Here is an 18,889-nt window from a genome sequence, read left to right as displayed (position 1 = left end):
TCTTCTTTGGAGAAATGTCTATTTAGGTCTTCGGCCCAGTTTTTTTTTTTTCTTAGATTCCATATATATGTGTTAGCATACGGTATTTGTTTTTCTCCTTTTGACTTACTTCACTCTGTATGACAGACTCCAGGTCCATCCACCTCACTACAAATAACTCAATTTCGTTTCTTTTTATGGCTGAGTAATATTCCATTGTATATATGTGCCACATCTTCTTTATCCATTCATCTGTTGATGGACACTTAGGTTGCTTCCATGTCCTGGCTATAGTAAATAGAGCTGCAATGAACATTTTGGTACATGAATTATTTTGAATTATGGTTTTCTCAGGGTATATGCCCAGTAGTGGGATTGCTGGGTCGTATGGTAGTTCTATTTGTAGTTTTTTAAGGAACCTCCATACTGTTCTCCATAGTGGCTGTATCAATTTACATTCCCACCAACAGTAGCACAGAGATTCTTAACCGGGGATCCCTAGACCCCCAAAGGGTCAGTAGATAGAATGCAGTAGATCTCGTGGACTTGGTTGGGGAAAATATTTATACTAACCTCTAACTGAAATTTAACATATCCTTCCATTATGAATGTAGGCAGCAAATCACAGTAATAAGCAGGACTTGTGTCTGTCACCAGTAGAAATCACAGATATTTTCATGTCACATTACAGTTGTTACAGAGATCTTAAAATATCATTTATGCTCAACACTAATTTAAAATTATATTTAATAGATCCACCAGTAGATCTTGTTTTTTAATTAATTAGTTTAAAATCACATCTATTACTGTATCACAACTGAAAAAATATTTGGATAACTTATTTCAATAGAATCCCTTTGTAATCCTACATATTTTGTTTTATGCACTTAGAGACATTATTTGGAGAGGGGTGCATAAGGCCTCACCAGCCTGTCACAGGGGTTCCTGACACAAAGGAAGGTTTAAGGCTACCGCTAGTCTGGTGCTCCAAGCCCTTGTGTGGTGGACCCTTTACGTTTCAGGGACCTCCAGTTATATTCAGGTAACTGTGCGTGCGTGTGTGTGTGTGTGTGTGTGTGTGTGTGTGTATTAGTAGGGGCTTTCACTTGCTTTCAGCAGAGTCTTTGCTGGTCTTGGAGCCCTGAGCTTACAATAGGTGCCCCAGGCCTGGGCCCTGAGATCCCACAAAGCCCAGCCTGGCTCTTAAGAAGCCTACACCTTATTTGGAGAAAGGGCACAACAGTGAAAATTTTTTTAAAAACTAAAAAGAAATACACAACACTGACATTGAAAGAAACACAAGGCTGACCACCATTAGTCATCAAAAGAGGAGAAGCAAGTGCTTGAACCATGACACTGAGTTTCCCCATCTCATGCCAGAAGACAAAGCTGGGGCAGGCCCAGGAGGGGCATGAGGTCCCATTACCTACCTGGTACCAAGGCTCAGCCTGAAGAGCCAGGCATGAGACCCAAGCTCATGGTCCCGACCCTGTTTTTTCATCTCCAGGGCTCAGCTTCCCCATCTGTAAAATGGGGGCACCAGTACCTACCTTCCTACAGCCTTGAGCTGAGGATCAAATGAGACCACAGATCAGTTCCATTCATAGGAAAGTGCTTTGAAGCACCTGAAAAGCCCCTGTGAGTAGGTGGGAGATCATTATTGAGCAGCCCCACCTCCTTGTGGGCCCAGAGGCTAATGAACTCCCAGGACCAACCAGCCGGTTGATCCTCAGCCGACCCAGATAATTGCTATAGCAACTCCACACTTTTAATGAACCCTCAGCTATTTCTGGTGTGGGCCATTAATGGAATAACTCTTTAGATCTGACTTTGTTAAGGGGCCTAATTGAGTGAACACAGCTGCCGATCTTGTGTTCCTAGCCATCCTGAGCTGGAGGGTCAGATGCAGCCTGAGGAGGGGGCAGCTCTCAGCTGCACTGGACTGGATTTTGGTCTCAGCTGAGATGTAATCTGTCCTTGAACCAAATTCAGATAAGGACTCCACCAGGGTCCCATTCCAGCCTTGCTTGGCCAGCCATCTTACTGTGTGACCTTGAAAGTGGTCTTAACCTCTCTGGGGGCTCTCTCAGGAGGAGGGCCCCTGCTTTCAGGTTTGACCCTTTCTGGTCCCCCCACCTCCACCTGAGACTTTCTGACCTGTCCCTTTTTGGGATCCAGCCGATTTCTTTCCTGTTTTCTTGTCAGGGAGGAGCTGCAGACCCTCACGCTGGTCCAGCCATTATGGAGGGTCTTGCAATCCTGCATATCCCTAGCCAGTTGCTCAGGGTATAAACGGTGTGGTTTGCAGCCCTGATAGTCCTTGCTCGCCAGGATCCTGAGAGCAGTAGGCCCTTTCTGGCTGCTTCCTCAGGCCCACTGCCCAAGTCCTGGCTGTGTGCCTGCCTGCCTTCCACCCACTCCCCCTGTCTCTCCTCCCCCACATGCGGGCTTCCATCTCTCTGGCCCCCACTGTCCATCCCAGGCCCACCTGCAAATGGGCACTTGCCGACCCCCTGGGTGGACACTGACACAGTGGTGTACAGGGGGAACAGGCATGCACCTCACCCCCCAGGGGCTTAAAAGCCCCCTGGTCCTCTCAGGCCACTGACTAGTCCCTGCACTTGGCCTCTCTGCACCTTATCCCGCAGGGTCTCCGGCCGGACAGAGCATCTGTCGGCCCAACAGCACACTGGCAGGGCCTAGGTCCCTCCAGGTGTCCACCTCTGCTTCCCATGGCAGGTGAGACCAGACTGCGCCAGGCCACCATTAAGGCCACTGAGAAGCCTGCTCAGGACTTGCCTTACTTTGTAGAGGGTCCTTTGGCCCTCTGGCCCCCTGGCCTGATGGAGAGACAGGACTCACGGAGCCCTGAGTGCACACGGGGAGCAGGTTGATGCAAGGGGAAGTGATCAGATGAAGCCCTGGTAGTTGGGGGTGGGGGCGGTGGGGGTGTGGAGCAGAAACGGGGTCTTCAGTTCAGGGGAGAGCAGGTCCTGGAAGGGCCCATGTGCCCTGCGCTTAGCGGCCACACCCCTCTGCCCTCTCCCCTGGGCGGGCTGGCACTCAGGATCTGGGGAACAAGGAGGCTCCTGGGGTCAGCTACTTCTCCCCGCTGCTCTGCCCTGTCCTCCTCCAGCTTGAAGTCCGGGAGGTGCCCCACTGCTGCCCAGGAGAGAGGCTCGAGACTTACGGGCACAGGATGCCTGATTCCTGCACCTGATTCGGCCGCTCCGACCGCTCTCTGTCCTCAGACCAGATCCTGTTTCAGCCCTTTCCAACGGGGGCCTCCGTGACAGTGGCTGTGGGTCTCCCGCGGGTTTGCAGAGCCCAGTGCGTCAGCGGCCCACAGCTCTCCACGTCTCCCCCGGCAGGCCTCTATTCCCCCTCAGTTCTCCTCATTCTCTCTCTGGGAGGACCCTCTGGCAGAGTGAGCCATCCCCGTTTTACAGAAGGATAGACAAATTCAGGCTTGCTGAAAGTTAACCTTAGCTGGCCAAAGCGCAGGCCTCCCAGGCTCAGGCCAGGGCTGCTTCAAGTTCACCTGGATACCTCCTTCACCCCTGCAGGGAGAAACTAACTGAGGGATGTGGTCCAGGGGCAGCTGGGGCTCCTTAGCATCCCACCAGGAGCACTCCACCAGTTGGCCCCTGGCTTTTCAGCTGGGGTTGTGTGCACGTGTGTGCTGAGTACCTGGGAAGCCCCGAGGATGCTCACTGCAGCCAATTCTCTCCCTCAAGGTGGTTTCAGAGCCTTGCTGTGCCCAGGTCTAGGACAGCAATCATGTGGGAAATCTCAGTTTCTATTTATACATGGAGATGTTAGGAAAGACGGTGAGCCCAGGAGCATGTGTGCTGGCATTGGAATTGATTGGGGACTGGTAATTAATTTGTTTAGACCTTAATTAATTCTTCAGTTCTTTCTTATTTGTGGACTGTCACGCTTAATTGTGTTCAGGAGTTCGGGCTCCGAGCAGGCCCTCCATTAATTGATGTGTGCTTGCTGTGAGGTGGAAGTTAATGGTTTGGGGAGCTCGGCAAACAGTGTAATTAAAGGTCAATCGAGGAGGCAACGGAAAAATACCCCTGCCCCCAGGTCCAGCCACCAGTCGCCATGAGCGGAGTCCATTCCAGGGGAAGCAAGCTCCACAAACAGCCTTCTTGTGAGGCCTTGGGGTGGGAGCTGGAGGAGTGGCAGGCAGGATGGAGTGGCAGGTCCCAGGTGCCATGATGGGGCACCAGGGAGAGGCACAGACTTATCTTGTGAGGCATGGGCAGGGCGGGGACCCTGAGCTGGAGCTCAGGGCATGGCTGGGTACCCAGGCTCTGTGTCTGTGTCTGTGGTGCTGAGGGCCAGACAGGAAGCTCTGAAGGTTGCCCCCAGGCTGCCTGGCTGAATCCACGTGGAGCAGGGGACAAGCCGCGTGTGTGCTAATAAAGAGCCCCATCTGGGCATGACCTCCCAGCAGGGGAGGCCTGAGCTTCAGCACCGCAGCCAACTTCTTGCACAGGGAATAACCTTCCTGCATGGACCGGAAATGGCAGCCTCATCATCCCTTTGTGGGAAGTGACCTCATCCTGCGCTGTTGGCGGCAGTCCCTTACATTAAATGTCACAGCTCACTTCATCGCCATGAAGAAGTCTCTGTGTCCAGAAGTGAGTCTGCTCCTCGGGGTGTCTGGGCAGTCTTTGGGAGAGGTCTTCTGCTTGTTCACACCAGTGTGCCCCACCTCTGCCCCCATCTCCACGCTTCCCTTCACGCCCAGACCATGGGTCTTCCTGGCATTGATTCCCCCATCACTTTACCACTCTTCTCCTGGTGCCCAATCCACCCTGCTTTCTTCACCTGGGAGGTGGCCCCAGCAGTGTGCCTGAGCCTCAAGGGTCAGTCACCAGGCCTCACCTCCTCCACCCTTCATCCCTGTGGTTGGAAGACGGCCTGGTACTTAATGTGGCATCCACAGCGCTTAGGCCATCCTGGAGGCCCTCAAGCCACTTCCTGGACCTGGCCCTGCCCTTGCTCATACCCCATCACACTATGGTCAATGTTGTGACCTCCCTCCTGCCCTCTCGCTGGGCCCCAGGCCTTTGCACAAGGCCCTGCTTGACTGGAGTGCCTGCTCTTCCCCACTACCTCAGTTCCACACTCTGCCTTCTCTTGGCTTCCAGACCTTCGTTTCTCACTTCAGACATCACCTCCTCCAGGAAGCCCTCCCTGGTAGCCCCAGTCAGGGTTAGACCACAGCACCCCGTGTGCCTATGTCTATCCTGGAACTACCCATTTTGTCTCCAAGTCTCCTTGCCTCATCAGATTCTGAACTCCCCAAGACAGGGACTAGACCTCATTCATCACCAACCCCCAACCCCCCTGTGTGCTTGCCACCCAATGTTCAGTGTGGGTTTGTTCAGTGAACAAATGAATACTTTAGTAGAAATGGTTTGAAATTGGGCGCCCAGTAGTAAAACCCTACCCTGATGACATTGGTGACCACATTCTGTGGCTGCTTGGACATTTATTCTGGTATTTTTTTTTAAAATTGTTCTTTGAATGTTCTGTTTTCTTATACAAGTTTTCACTATCACTGTCATTCACTCAGTCAGCAGGCCTAGGGTGGATGACCAGGTCATCCTGGGCACATTCTTTGGCCTTTCTGAGTTGGATCTGGAAGGGAAGGCTGGACTGGGTGCCAGAATCAGGGGCAGCCCAAGAATTGGCCTGGGGCCCCGGTGTGTGTCAGGCTCCAGTGGACAGGGCCAGTGGGACCAAGTCAACAAGAGGGAAGTCTCCAGGGGTGTGTCCTAGGGCTCTGCCTTCAGTCTCGTCCCCTTCAGTTATTTCATAACTGCCTTGATCAGAGGAGGCCTACGGGATAGACTCAAGGAACAGGGCTAGCAACCTGGCAGTGATTATGAATTCACAGGCAAGAGTACCAGTATCCAAAAAGATCTCACAGGGTTTGATATAAGGCTTGCTGTTCAAAAAAATGCGGCTGCAAAAGTGTAGAGGTGCTGAGACCCGATTTGACCAGAGTACTTAGGATAACGATCCGGAGATTGTGGGGGCTGTATGCTCGGAATAGGTCTGGCGCGTGGTGTGTGGCTCTGAGGCTCCCTCTGACCTTAGCTGCATTATTAGAGATAGAGTGGCCAGAACAAAGGAGTCTGTTTAGTTCTGGATCCCACACACCCAGACTAGCACTGATAAGTGGAGCCAAACAAGAGTAGCAGGATCTTCTGAAACACTGACCATCTGTTAATGGAATGAGCTGCCTGACCCCTGGGTTAGGGAAGTGTCTGAGTAGTAGCCTGGTCCAAAAATCTGAGAGGGGCACTTATGTGTGAGCAACTCACCTGTCCTGGGCAGCTTGCCCAGGACCTGGCATATACATAGTAGGTGCTCAGAGAATGCTTACTGAATGAATGGCCTTCCAATTCAGATATCTTATAATTCCTGAAATACAGAAGGCAGAGAAGTCCAGAGTCAGAGGAGGTGGAGAAGCACGAGGCAGGGGAGGAGGGGTTATGAACGTGGAAGGAGCAGGCCTGGTTGGGGTGGGTCAGGCCTGTTGGGGAAGGGGAAGGGGAAGGGGCATGATGGGGCCTTGAATACTAGCTGAGAGTTCGAACTTTAGCTTATGATTAATGGGGGGCCATTGAAGAATCTCCAGCTAGGGAGTAGCTGTGATAAAAGGGTGCTTTTCAGAAGATGAATGTGTTAGCAGGAATCTTTTATTCGGAGATCCCTAACTTCAGAGTCAGCCTATACCTAAATCTACAGGCTGATTTTTCAATCCAGAAATTCCCAGTCCTGAGTTTGTGACACTTCAGTATAGGTTGTGAAACTCCCCCCAAATTCTCAAGCTATTTAAAAGAAAATCTGTGCCATATAGCACTGCCTCTCAGGCAGAATGTTGGGGAATATCATGAAATCAAGGAAATATTAAGGTATACACCCCCATCTGATATATAGTCTGGTGCGATTCGAGTGTGTGTGTGTGTGTGTGTGTGTGTGTGTGTGTGTGTGTGTGTAAGGTGATGATGTACATACATGTCTGCTTGTAAATACATAGACCGTGTCTGGCAGGGACATGAGAATCTGGCTACAGTGGTTGCCTCAGGGGAGGGGAGTGAAACTAAATTGGAAGGAGACTTTTTTTTAGGCAGAATGTTGGGGAATATCATGAAATCAAGGAAATATTAAGGTATACACCCCCATCTGATATAGTGTGTGGTGCTATGCGTGTGTGTGTGTGTGTGTGTGTGTGTGTAAGGTGATGATGTACATACATGTCTGCTTGTAAATACATAGACCGTGTCTGGCAGGGACATGAGAATCTGGCTACAGTGGTTGCCTCAGGGGAGGGGAGTGAAACTAAATTGGAAGGAGACTTTTTTTTAAAAATAAATTTATTTATTTTATTTGTTTATTTTTGGCTGCATTGGGTCTTCGTTGCTGCGCACGGGCTTTCTCTAGTTTCAGTGAGCGGGGCTACTCTTTGTTGCGGTGCATGGACTTCTCATTGCTGTGGCTTCTCGTTGCAAAGCACGGGCTCTAAGCATGTGGGCTTCAGTAGTTGTGGCTCACGGGCTCTAGAGCGCAGGCTCAGTAGTTGTGGTGCACGGGCTTAGTTGCTCTGCGGCATGTGGGATCTTCCCGGACCAGGGCTCAAACCCATGTCCCCTGCATTGGCAGGTGGATTCTTAACTCCTGAGCCACCAGGGAAGCCCAATCCTAACCTTACCTTTTATTATTTACCCTTTTATGTGATTTGGATTGTTTACCGATGTACTTGTTACCTACAAAATAAAAGAGAGGGAGGAAGTGGAGTCTGGAGAACTTTGTTCAACGTCAACCTGGAGGCAAGGTGGGAGCTCAAGTCTCCTGGGGTCCACTAGAGTGTTTTTGTTTTTGTTTTAATAAAAATCATTCTATTTTTTTTTCTGATAATACATGATTGTGATATAAGTTAAACAATCGCCCTCCTCTCCCCAGAGATTAGTTTGGTATGTATCCCTCCAAATTCAAATAAACATCTAAAAGTGTAGAAATCTCTGCCTAGTTATTGTATCTATCTGTAATATAAATATGCCTATATAAATATATATCTAATACAAATGAGATCATCCTGTATATACTGTTTGTAAATCACTTTTTAACCTCACAGTAAATTTTGGATGTCTTTCCATGACAGTCATAAAATCCCACCTTATCCTTTTAACAGCCACAGTAACTCATTCTGTGGCTGTTTTTTAAAGATTACGAAATATTATTTCAAACACACGGAATATTATAGAAAATAGAGAATAAACTATTTGATGTACCCAAAGCCTTCTGTGCCCTCTGCCTTTTTGATTCTGGTTTCCTCCTTCTCTCTTGAGGAAGGCAGTTGACTTGCATCCTCCCCATTTGTGTTTTTATTTTGTATATTATGTGTATATACCATAAACCAGAAATTGTATTGTTTGTGTGTTAAGTTTACATTAACTGTGTTGTGTTGTACATATCCTTTTAAAACTTGCTCTTCATTGTAGTTTTGAGATTTATCTGTGTTAATACATATGCATTCATCTCAGCTGCTGTAGGCTGCGTGAGTCTTCCACAGACTAACTGGGGACATCTAGGTTGTTTCCAGTTTCTCACTATTATACGTAGTACTGCACCAGACAGCCTTTTACACATGTCCATGTGCACATGAGTAGGAGCTTCTCCAGGCCAGAGGTTTTCAAACAACCACCTGGGGAGCTTTGAAAAGAAATGCAGACATCTGGGTTCTACCTCAGATTTGGTTCCAGTTGTGCAGCCAGTGTTGAGAATCAACAGTCTAGGGTCTGTACCTAGAAGTGGAATGACCGTGTCAGAGGGAATGCCCATCTCTACCTTTACCAAATGAGCATACTGGCTTTTACTCTGCCTGCAAGGTTTGGATTTTTGTTTCCCTACATCCTCTTCAACATTTGGTATTATCAATCTTTAAAAAATTTTTGTCCATCTGAAATGGTTCTTTTCTCATTTTAATTGGCATTTTCCAATTCCCAGTATGGCTGAGAATCTTTTCTTAACTTTATTGGGCATTTGGGTTTCCAAATAGAAGAGAGAGAGAGAGGGTAGATTCCTTTTCATACCATCCACAAAAACAAATTCCAGATAGATTGAAGCCCTAAATGTGTAAAGTAAAATGTTAAAGCTTCTAGAAGGAAATATAGATGAACATTGGAGTAGAAACATAGTATTTCTTTTTTTTTTTTTTAATTTATTTATTTTGGCTGCGCTGGGTCTTAGCTGTGGCATGTGGAATCTTCACTGCGGCAGGCAGGATCTTTAGTTGCGGCATGTGGACTTCTTAGTGCGGCATGTGGACTCTTACTTGTGGCATGCATTCGGGATCTAGTTCCCCAACCAGGGATCGAATCCGGGCCTCCTGCATTGGGAGCACAGAGTTTTACCCACTGGACCACCAGGGAAGTCCCGTGATAGATGACAAAAGAGGTATATACCAGAGAGGAAAGGATTGCCTATTTGATAATATATGTATATTAAACTGTATGACAGAAGACACCACCAACAGTGAGAAAACAAGCCACACGCTATTTGTAAACCATTAAACCAATAAGGATTAGTCTCCAAAACATATAAAGAACTCCTGCAGATTGATTTTTTTTCTTAGATTCAAATATCAGTCTTTGACTATTAATAAGTTCATGTTCATTGATTTTTTTAATATTTTAAAATATTTCTTTTATGAATTTTTACTTGAATATTTTTTGGTGATTTTGATCACTGTATCTTTTTCTTTAATTTTTGTTTTATATTGGAGTATAGTTGATTGACAATGTTGTGTTAGTTTCAGGTGTACAGCATAGTGATTCAGTTATACATATACATGTATCTATTCTTTTTCAAGTTCTTTTCCCATTTAGTTTATTATAGAATATCGAACAGAGTTCCCTGTGTTATACAGTAGGTCCTTGTTGGTTATCTATTTTATTATTTTATTTTATTTTATTTTTTAACATCTTTATTGGAGTATAATTGCTTTACAATGGTGTTGGTTATCTATTTTAAATATAGCAGTGTATACCTGTCAACTCCAAACTCCCAATCTATCCCTTCCCCCATCCTTCCCCCCGGTAACCATAAGTTCGTTCTCTAAGTCTGTTGATCACTATATCTGTTTCTTAATAATTGTTAAAACTCTTTATACATTTTATGATTGTTTTTGGCTGAAAGTAACAGAAACCCTCTCAAACTGGCTTAAATAATAAAGCCTCTCTTATTACTTTACAGAGGTCAAGTCTCCAGTGAGGCATCCAGGGCCATTCCTTCCATCTCTATGCTCTGCCAGGGGCTTCATCTTCAGGCTTGCTCCCTTCATGGTTGTAAGATGGCAGCCTCAATTCCAAACATCAGATCAAAACCCACCACTGCCCAGAGGAGAGGAGGCTCTGCCTGCCACCTCTGCTTAAGTGGGAGGAGACTTTTCCCAGAAGTCCTGCAGACATCCCTCACTGGCTAGGATCAGTCACATGTCCCTTCCTAAATCAATCACTGGCAAGGGAGGGGTTATTATAATTAGCTTAGACTAATCTTTTGGGGTTAGAATAGCTATTGGGAGTCAGTCACCATGACCCTCCATAGATTAATATTGGTAGCCCTTTGTCATATATAATAAATATATTTTTAAAGCTTCCCATTTCTTACAATATTGTTCATAAATAGGTATCAAATGCCATGTTTCTCAATTCTAAGATGCCTCAGTTATGAGGCATTAATGTAATAACCTTTCAGAAGAGGAGAGGACTATATTTCATATTCACTTGAAGGAATAAACAAGTGTTCACTACACATTCACTCCAAGTCACTTTTTTCAATACCACAGATTCTGAATCTCAGCCTTTTTCACATTTTACAATTCTCTTTTGGGCATTGATTGTTAAACACAGCATCATGGCCATCACTGCTTTTCGTAATCTCTGCCTGTAATCTTGACCCTTTTAGCCCCTTTTAAATTGACAGTATAATTTCAAAACATATGAAAGATTATTGGGATTATTTTCATTTCCTACTTCGTTATACTTGTGATTTCATTTTATTCTTTACTTGAAGGAAAAAAAATATTCTTGAAGTTAATCAGCTTCTTCAGGAAGTTTCTGAAACAGATGCCTAAGTGTAGGACCCATGAATAGGTCACACCAACCCCTCCTGGCTTTAAAAGTTTTATGATCTACTTCAAGAAGATTGGCATTTTCTTTTCAACTTTTAGACAAGTAAAGCAAGTTTACGTTCTCATTGTAAAAATGCAAACAGTATAGAAAAATTTAGGGTAAAAAAGTGGAAGTTCTTCAATAACCCCTAATTCCCAAATTTGGTTCTCTTCCCCAAGAGGATTACTCGGTGAGGTGTGACCCTTCTAGGACATTACCCAAGGATTTATGCACACACGTGTGTGTACCGGTTGTGGGGTTTTACGTTCAGTAAATCATCCTGTACATACTCAATAACTTTGTTCACATAAGTTTGTTTTGGCGATCTTCCCACGTGAGTTCCCTAATGGTGGACATTTAGGTTGTTTCTAATTATTTGCTGTTACAAACAGTGCTATAATTAACATCCTTGTAAATGTCTCTTTGTGCATATGGGCAAGCATTTCTTTAGGGTAGCTATCTATGGTTTGGCAATTTCTGCTGCCTTTAATTGCATTGCCTGGTATCTGGCAGACGATCTTCTGCATGTACAATAACTTTTCGTGTCCATGCTCCATTATAGTGTAAGTTTTAAAAAGATGTTTTAGGCAACAATTAGGAATCTAAGTTTAAACTCTGTGTGGATTGCTGTGGGCAGCTGAGGTGACAGTTGCATAAACAGATACCTCTACACGTGGCTAAGTTCACCCATGCACAGACAGCTGTGATGAAGAACAGGTAAGGTCCCCCTGCAACATGCATTGTAAGGCACATGGTGATTTTTATAATGTTAAAATATGCATTAATGCCTCTTAGAGCAGATGAGTTATGGTATTTGGTTTTCCCAGATGAATAGCCCATTGCTCCACCCCGCATTTAAATGGCCCTTTCCCTGCAAGTCGATACAACTGCATTAACACAAATTCATTTCCCCTACAGCTGAGGGTGTTTCTGGACTATTAACTCCATTGATCTATGCCTCTGTTCCGGTGCTAGTTCAAGGGGTAAGCTCCCCTGTAGTCATATTTTTGAGAACTCACTTGCACACTTGTCTTTCTATCTACTGCTCTTTCTTCCCCCCGACACTGTACTTTTCACACAGGCGCTTCATTAGCTCTTCACAATCTGCATGATTTTGCATCATGATGTGTCTGATGTGAGAACATCTGCAGCAGGCAAGAGCATATTTTCCTCAGGCCTTGACACTGAGCTTGCCATCAGCATGAAGCAATCTCTGCCTCTCTCTCTTTCTCTCCCTCTCTCCCTCTCTCTCTCTCTCTCTCTCTCTCTCTCTCTCATCCACTGACATCGCCTAGCATCACTGCTCCAACATCAGTTATGCTTGAGTCTTGAATGTTGTCAATCTGAGTTGAAAATGTGCCAGCTTTCTTAACATTATCACTAACAGACTGCTTAATTAACCTGCTGATACTGTCAATAATGGATCTTGCTGGTGTGCTAGAAAGGAGACCCATAGCCCATGTTTGGTCTCTCTCTCTCTCTCTCTCTCTTTTCATTTACTTAGTCTCTCAGTGTCTATGTCTCTGGAGTTGGACTCTCCAGGAGTGGGATGAAGGACCTGGGAGGGTTTGAAAGGAATACAGCGGAACTGAAAGTTCTGGAAGAGATCATGGAAATGAAATCACTCAAACAGGCTGGCATTCTCATTGCTCAATGGCAGGGATGGCTAGCAACCGGTGTATACAGCAAGCGCTTAATAAATGGATAACCACTGTACACAGTCAACAGAAGAGATTACAGGCCATGTGCCGTCTGTGTAAGCAGTAAGAACTGTGGGTGTTCCAAGGGAGGAGCCTGGGGTTGCCATCTTCTGAGGTGGCTTTCAGCGTTTTCTCTCTTTCCAGCCAGGCAGCTCAGATGAGAGGGGGACATTGTCATCCCCAGAAGCGTCCAGGAGGGGAGGGAGGCTCACTTCCTTTCATGTTTTGTCTTTCATCTCAAGTGGTTTTGTGTTTGAACCAAAGGCCTGCTCTGTCCTTCTGAGGCCACATCACACATTCGGAAATTTCAGAGAGCAGGCGAGATGCCACCATGAGCCTGGGGCAGCTCCATCACCTTGAAAACCATGCTCTCTCCTGTCTTTGTCTCCATCACATGCACACACACACACACACAGTCAGGCTAGATATGTCTCAGCCGCCCCTGGCTTCCCTCTACCTGGAGATCCTGTAAGCTCAGACGGCATCCAGTAATCCCGTGGAGACACTAAATGCAGCCCCTCCTTTTATACTTTGGAAGCTGGGCAGTGGGTGGGGTTTGCAGAGTCAGCTGTTGGCGCCTGGCTTTAAGCAGTTACTCCTCCCCTGGACCACATTCCTGTGGCCTTGCCTTTCCTGGAATGGTGGTGGTGGTGGTGGTGGAAAGGATTCTCAGAGGGCAGAGATTGATGCCTTTCAGGGCAGAAAACCCCAATATTCTCTCCAAAGAGAGACTAATATTGGGTCTCCTGGGTACTGAGGGCCTGGCCGTCCCAGGGGTGCGATGGGTGTAGTACATTCCTGCCACCACTAGAGGGCGAGTCACTAACACACAGGCCAAGTGCCCCTTCCCAAGGCCACTCTGGGGGCCCTGGGGCTGTCAGGAGATCACCTCTGAGGGCGGGGAGGGAGAGATGCAGAGTCAGCATTGGAACCCAAGCCCAGCTGGCCTGAAACCCAGGCTCCCATTCTCTCTTCCTTTACCTCAGATTCACCTTCCTAACTCTGTCAGTCTGGACGTGTGTAAGGCAAGGGTTTTTCAACGTTAGCTCTACTGACACGTTGGGCTGGAAAATTCTTTGTTCTGAGGGCTGTCCTGTGCATTGTAGGATGTTTAGTCGTCTTTGGTCTCTAGAGATCACACTAGATGCCAGTAGCAGCCCCCCATCCCCCAGGTTGTGATCATCAAAAACATCTCCAAATATTGCCAAATGTCTCATAAAGACGGCCCCCGGTTGACAGCCCCTGTGTAAGACAGGAGAGCGTGCCTGCTGTGGAGACAGGAGGAACTGATGCCGAAAAGGTCTGCGCATGGTCTCCACTGCTCCTGTGCGTCGTGTGGAAACACGAGAGCTACTCAGAGATGGCATATGTGCTGTAAATACATTTCGAAACTGTATTTGGTCTCCTGCTTTTCTTCTCCAAAGACTGCAGAGTATCTCAGTCTTCCTCTCTGTTTATTCCACCTCCCCACTTTACTGAAACAGGAGATTGAGGCTCAGAGACCCCCCAGGACCTCAAGCCACCCCTCACCTGCAGAATCCTGTCCCCCAGCTGCAAGCGCCCTGGACCGCTCTGCTCCCCAGTGTTGGCTTGGGTACCGGGAGCATCTGTGGTCCTCCTCCCACTCCACCTGCCCACTAGGCCCTGCCGCCCTCCAGCTCCCCAAACCCTGGTGTCCCCCCCCCCACTGGAGGGAGTGGGGAAGCAGCAGGTGTTGATGCTAATCAGCGTTCACAGCCCAGAACTGCAGTCGCTCCCAGGCTCACACACTCCCCAAAATTAAACACTCATTATACAAAATTAATTGACATTAATTAGCAAAAATTAAAACTTTAAACACAGCAAGGCGCTTTTGGGGGAGGAGTGGAGCAGGCGGGCTCCAAATTTGTCACCCCCCGGCTCCCCACCCTCCCGCCACCCCCAAGTCCCCCCACTTCCATCCTGGAACAGGGCCGGAGGAGTTCAGGCGAGGTCAGCACCCACACCCGCCCGAGCCCAGGGCCAGCCACGTGGATCCCGGGGGGAGGAGCCGAAAGAGGCCCCCTGTGCCAGCCACCAGCTGATGGGTGGCCGCCCAAACTCTGACACACAGTGCAGAACTAAGGAGCCAGGAACCCTCCCCTCAGCCCAGGTCCTCATGATCTCAGCTGAGATGGGGAGGCATGGCCAAAGGAGGAAACCCAACCATGTGAAGCAAGAACGTAGAAGGTATGCCTTTAGCCGTGCCTGACCCCCCACCCCACACCGCCCCAAACTCTTCCATCTCCTGGGTACCCGAAGGATGAGGCACGGTAGCCTTTCAGCTCTGTCCCGCTTTGTTGTGTGACCTCAGATAAGTCACTCCCCATCTCTGAGCCTCAATTTTCCATCCATATGATGAGGGGGTGGTGCCGGGTTAGCACTGAGGTTCCTGCCTGCTCTGGCACCTGTTGTCAGGGAAGCAAATCTCTGGGAACCTGATTCACTCTGAGGAACCGAGGGGCTACATGTGGGGGACTGGCATTCAAGAGGACGCCCGGAAAGGCAACCCAAGGGACTGAGGTGCTGATGGTGGGGCATCAGGCACCAGGGTGGACGACGCGTCTTCAAGCCCGAGAGCCCTCCCAGAATGGGCATCCACTTCGCCTGCCCGTGGGGCCTGCGCCTGAGGAGAGGAAAGCAGCGTCCTTGATAACTGGCCGCTCTCTAAGCCCTGAATAGTTTCCCTTTCCTTCCTAACACTGGTTATTTTCCACCTTTGCTCTCCAGGTTCCCAAGGGCCCCCAGATCCTTCACCAGGCTGATATAGGCGGCAGAACCACACCTTCGCCCACTGTTTGAACAGACGTGGCATGTATTCAGAGCCTTTGTTGCTTGGTGCGGGTGGAGCCCAGTGATCTCCTGCACAGCGTAGAATGCCATCCTCCCCCCTCACTCCTGCTCCCTGCTCCCCTGTCTCTCCAGCCAGCGCCAATGTCTGCAACGTGGTCCTGATGCGGTACGGGGAGCTGGAGGAGGGGATTGACGTCCTGGACGGTGATGGCAACCTCGTGGGCTCCTCCAAAATCGCAGCCAGACATGTGGGTCGTCTGGGGGCTCGGGGGCTGGTAGGGAGGCTGTGGTCGGTTTTCCCTAGACATTTTCATTCCCCAGGGCCTTGTGTCCTCAGCGCCCTTGCCTTGCCCTCTTGAGCTCTCCTCCTCACCCCATCCCCACCCCCACCCCCCATCGGTTTGAGCCCTGGGCCTCAGGTCTGGCCCCAGCCACACCTGCCCACCAGACACCCTTGCTTCTCTCCAGCCGCCTCATCACTACTGGGAAACATCCCCATCTCTTGTCCCAGCCCCTCGGGACGTGCTTTCTCTGACATCTTACTTGGTAAGGGCAGAGGAGCCCCCGCCAGAGCTTTCTTTCCCTTCCCCAGGACCTAGGTCCTAGGGCCTTCATATCCTCCCGGGTGAGAAGAGGACGCATAGAAGCTGATGGTTTGTGGTTATGTGCTAATAGGCACTTCTGCAGGTGATACGTCACCAGGGAGTGAGTGTGGTCCAGGCAGAGGGATTTCGGGCTTGCAGGAAGCCACGGGCGTGGTTTGGGGAAGAATGTTTTGTTACGAGAAGGCCCTCTTTCACTTCTGGTTTCACCAGCCTCACCCATCTAGCAATTGTAATTAAAAAAAAAAAAAAATTCCAGTCCGCTTGTATATCTCCCTGTGCTTTCGAGCCTTCATCCTAATGGTAGTTAGTGGCTTGTCCTGCTCTGGCCTCCAGGTGCTGGGTCCCCTCTGCTCCAGCCCTGTCCCTCATCAGCTCCCACATGGCCCCCCACCGCACCCTGTCACTGAGGCCTTCTCCATAAGCCTCTGATGTAGGAAGACCCTTCTCTTGTCCTGGTCCTTCCCTCCCCACTGACTGATCTCAGGGAAAGTAAGTGTCTGTCCAAGACTTGTGAGGGGCAAGGGGCTAGGGGGTGCCAGTGCCAACACTGCCTCCTCTGCTTCCTGCACAGGCTCTGGACCCCCTGTCATCCCCACACCTGTTCAGAAGACTGGAGGGACCTCTCCCAGGCCTTCCTGAGGCTGGTCATGAAGAACCCGAGCTCCTGGGAGAAATGTTTAGCCCTGAGCCCATCATCAGAGGGGATTTGTCCTCAATTTCCTACATCACCCTAACCTCCTATCCAACTCTATCCTCTTCCCTACTTGCTGTGAGGGAGGCCAACTGTGATAACTCCTCCTTGTGGTCCAAACGGCAGGGAACCCCAAGCTCTTCTGCAGCCCTGGGCTTCCCTTCTCCTGGCTCTATCAGCCCCTTGCCATTAGGGACTCCAGGGACCCGTGGGTTACAAGCATTCCTTGAGCCTTCTCTGAGGGCTGGGAGCCCGTGGGGTTAAAGGAACTCATCACAATGACCATCAGGGTGCAGAACTGCCACTGAGCTGTGCCTTGACCCACTCCCTCCACTCCCCAGGAATCCTGAGGGAGCCCCCAGAACAAGGCCCCAGGCAAACCCCATATGGGGACAGCAGACACTCAGCAGAAGCATTTCCCACTTACAAAGCTGACCTCTTGTCGTTAAGAAAGACTCTCATCCAGAGCCAGGAAATGGCAAGGTCCTCCAAATCTTTGTCTTTCGGGGAAAAGAAAGTAAATCCCAGAATTCCTCTTCTCCTTGGGCACCAGGAGCCTCAGGCGGCTCAGCAGGCCACAGCTGTTTGTTCCGGCCCTTCCAGTGCCTGCTTTGTTTTCAGAGCATCTCAGGTCCTCCATATGTTTCCTCTCAGCCGCTGTACCCCGCCACCAGGTTCACCTCCCTGGGCGCAGGCCCCTTGCTGGGGCCGCTTCTGGGTTGTCTCCACTCCCCCACATGTGGCAGGTGATGGGGATCTGCGGTGAGAAGAGGGGGTGGCTTTTTGCTGTTTGGAATATGGCTTCGTGAGCCATTCCATGAATTATTCCGTTCAGCCAGATGCGCTTAGCAGTGGTGCAGACACCTAGGGGCTCCGGGCCGGGTTTGCTGCCCCGAGGCTGTCCCACCCCCGCCCCGCCCCGCTCACCCCAGCCTCTGCTTGCCCCTCAGGCCCTGCTGGAGACTGCACTGACGCGAGTGGCCCTCCCCATGCCTATCCTGGTGCTGCCCCCGGCCATCATGTCCATGCTGGAGAAGTGAGTTGGGGCCCAGGACAGAGGGCATCGTGGCAGAGAGGGTGGGGGAAGGGGGCCTGCTGGCCCAGGGCAAGGGTCCTGGTTGGTTCAAACTCTCCCTGGTGGGGCTGCTGGAGTCATCCTGTGAGAATTCATGGACTTTGGCTTCTCAGGACCCTGTACTAAGTTCTAGGAGGGATGTCCCGATGGACAAGGCTGGCCCTGCCCTGGAGCTGGCGGTTCTAGGGTGTGTGTGTGTGCGTGTGTGTGTGTGTGTGTGCACGCACACGCTCTATTCGTGCACAGCACAGGACCAGTGGTGAAGAGAGAGTCGGAGGACTATGGTGGCAAGACTAGGCTTGGGCCCAGTGCATCCCTTTCTGGCATCTGCCATGAGGCAAGTCACCACCTCACTGAGCCTCAGTTTCTTCATTTAGACAATAATTGTACTAACCTCCCTGCCGCCCTCAGAGGGATGTTCTGAAAACACATTGGTCCTGACCATAAAGAAATAAGGAGATACAATAATAAGAACAACGATGGAGTGATTCTATTAATTAATGAGTGTGAAATTGAATCACAAAGAGGGGAATGCTGCTGGAAGGAGAGGCTGAGGAGAGGAGGGAGGAGGCAGGGCTGGTTTGGGCAGGCCCTGAGGGTTGGGGAAAGTCTAGGAGGAAGGCCAGGAGCAGGGAAGGGTTCCAGGTGTGGGAAGCAAGATGAGCAAAGGCCTGGAGGTCTGGTGCAGGTAAAAGTGAAGAGGTGGGGCTTCCCTGGTGGCGCAGTGGTTGAGAGTCCGCCTGCCAATGCAGGGGACATGGGTTCGTGCCCCGGTCCAGGAAGATCCCACATGCCGCGGGGCGGCTGGGCCCGTGGGCCGTGGCCGCTGG

The 18,889-nt window shown here is 49.4% G+C and overlaps 1 protein-coding gene across 7 annotated transcripts in view; it reads left to right on the top strand.

The window, feature by feature from the left end:
* The window catches only part of SFXN5 (sideroflexin 5), a 117,338-nt gene that overhangs the window by 73,020 nt on the left and 25,429 nt on the right, over window positions 1-18,889 (top strand). For 4 of the 7 annotated variants that reach the window (XM_028496904.2, XM_055089247.1, XM_055089246.1 and 1 more), the window contains exons 11-12: window positions 15,821-15,936; window positions 17,935-18,020. In XM_028496904.2, coding sequence (XP_028352705.1) covers window positions 15,821-15,936; window positions 17,935-18,020 — 202 coding nt within the window. Of the gene's footprint in view, window positions 1-15,820; window positions 15,937-16,864; window positions 18,021-18,889 lie in introns of those variants that run through there. The other 3 variants (XM_055089248.1, XM_028496907.2, XM_028496903.2) reach the window with 2 other exon arrangements.

This window comes from Physeter macrocephalus, chromosome 12 (genome assembly GCF_002837175.3).
Source record: "Physeter macrocephalus isolate SW-GA chromosome 12, ASM283717v5, whole genome shotgun sequence".
Classification (NCBI taxonomy): Eukaryota; Metazoa; Chordata; class Mammalia; order Artiodactyla; family Physeteridae; genus Physeter; species Physeter macrocephalus.
This window is presented reverse-complemented; position numbering and strand designations above follow the sequence as displayed.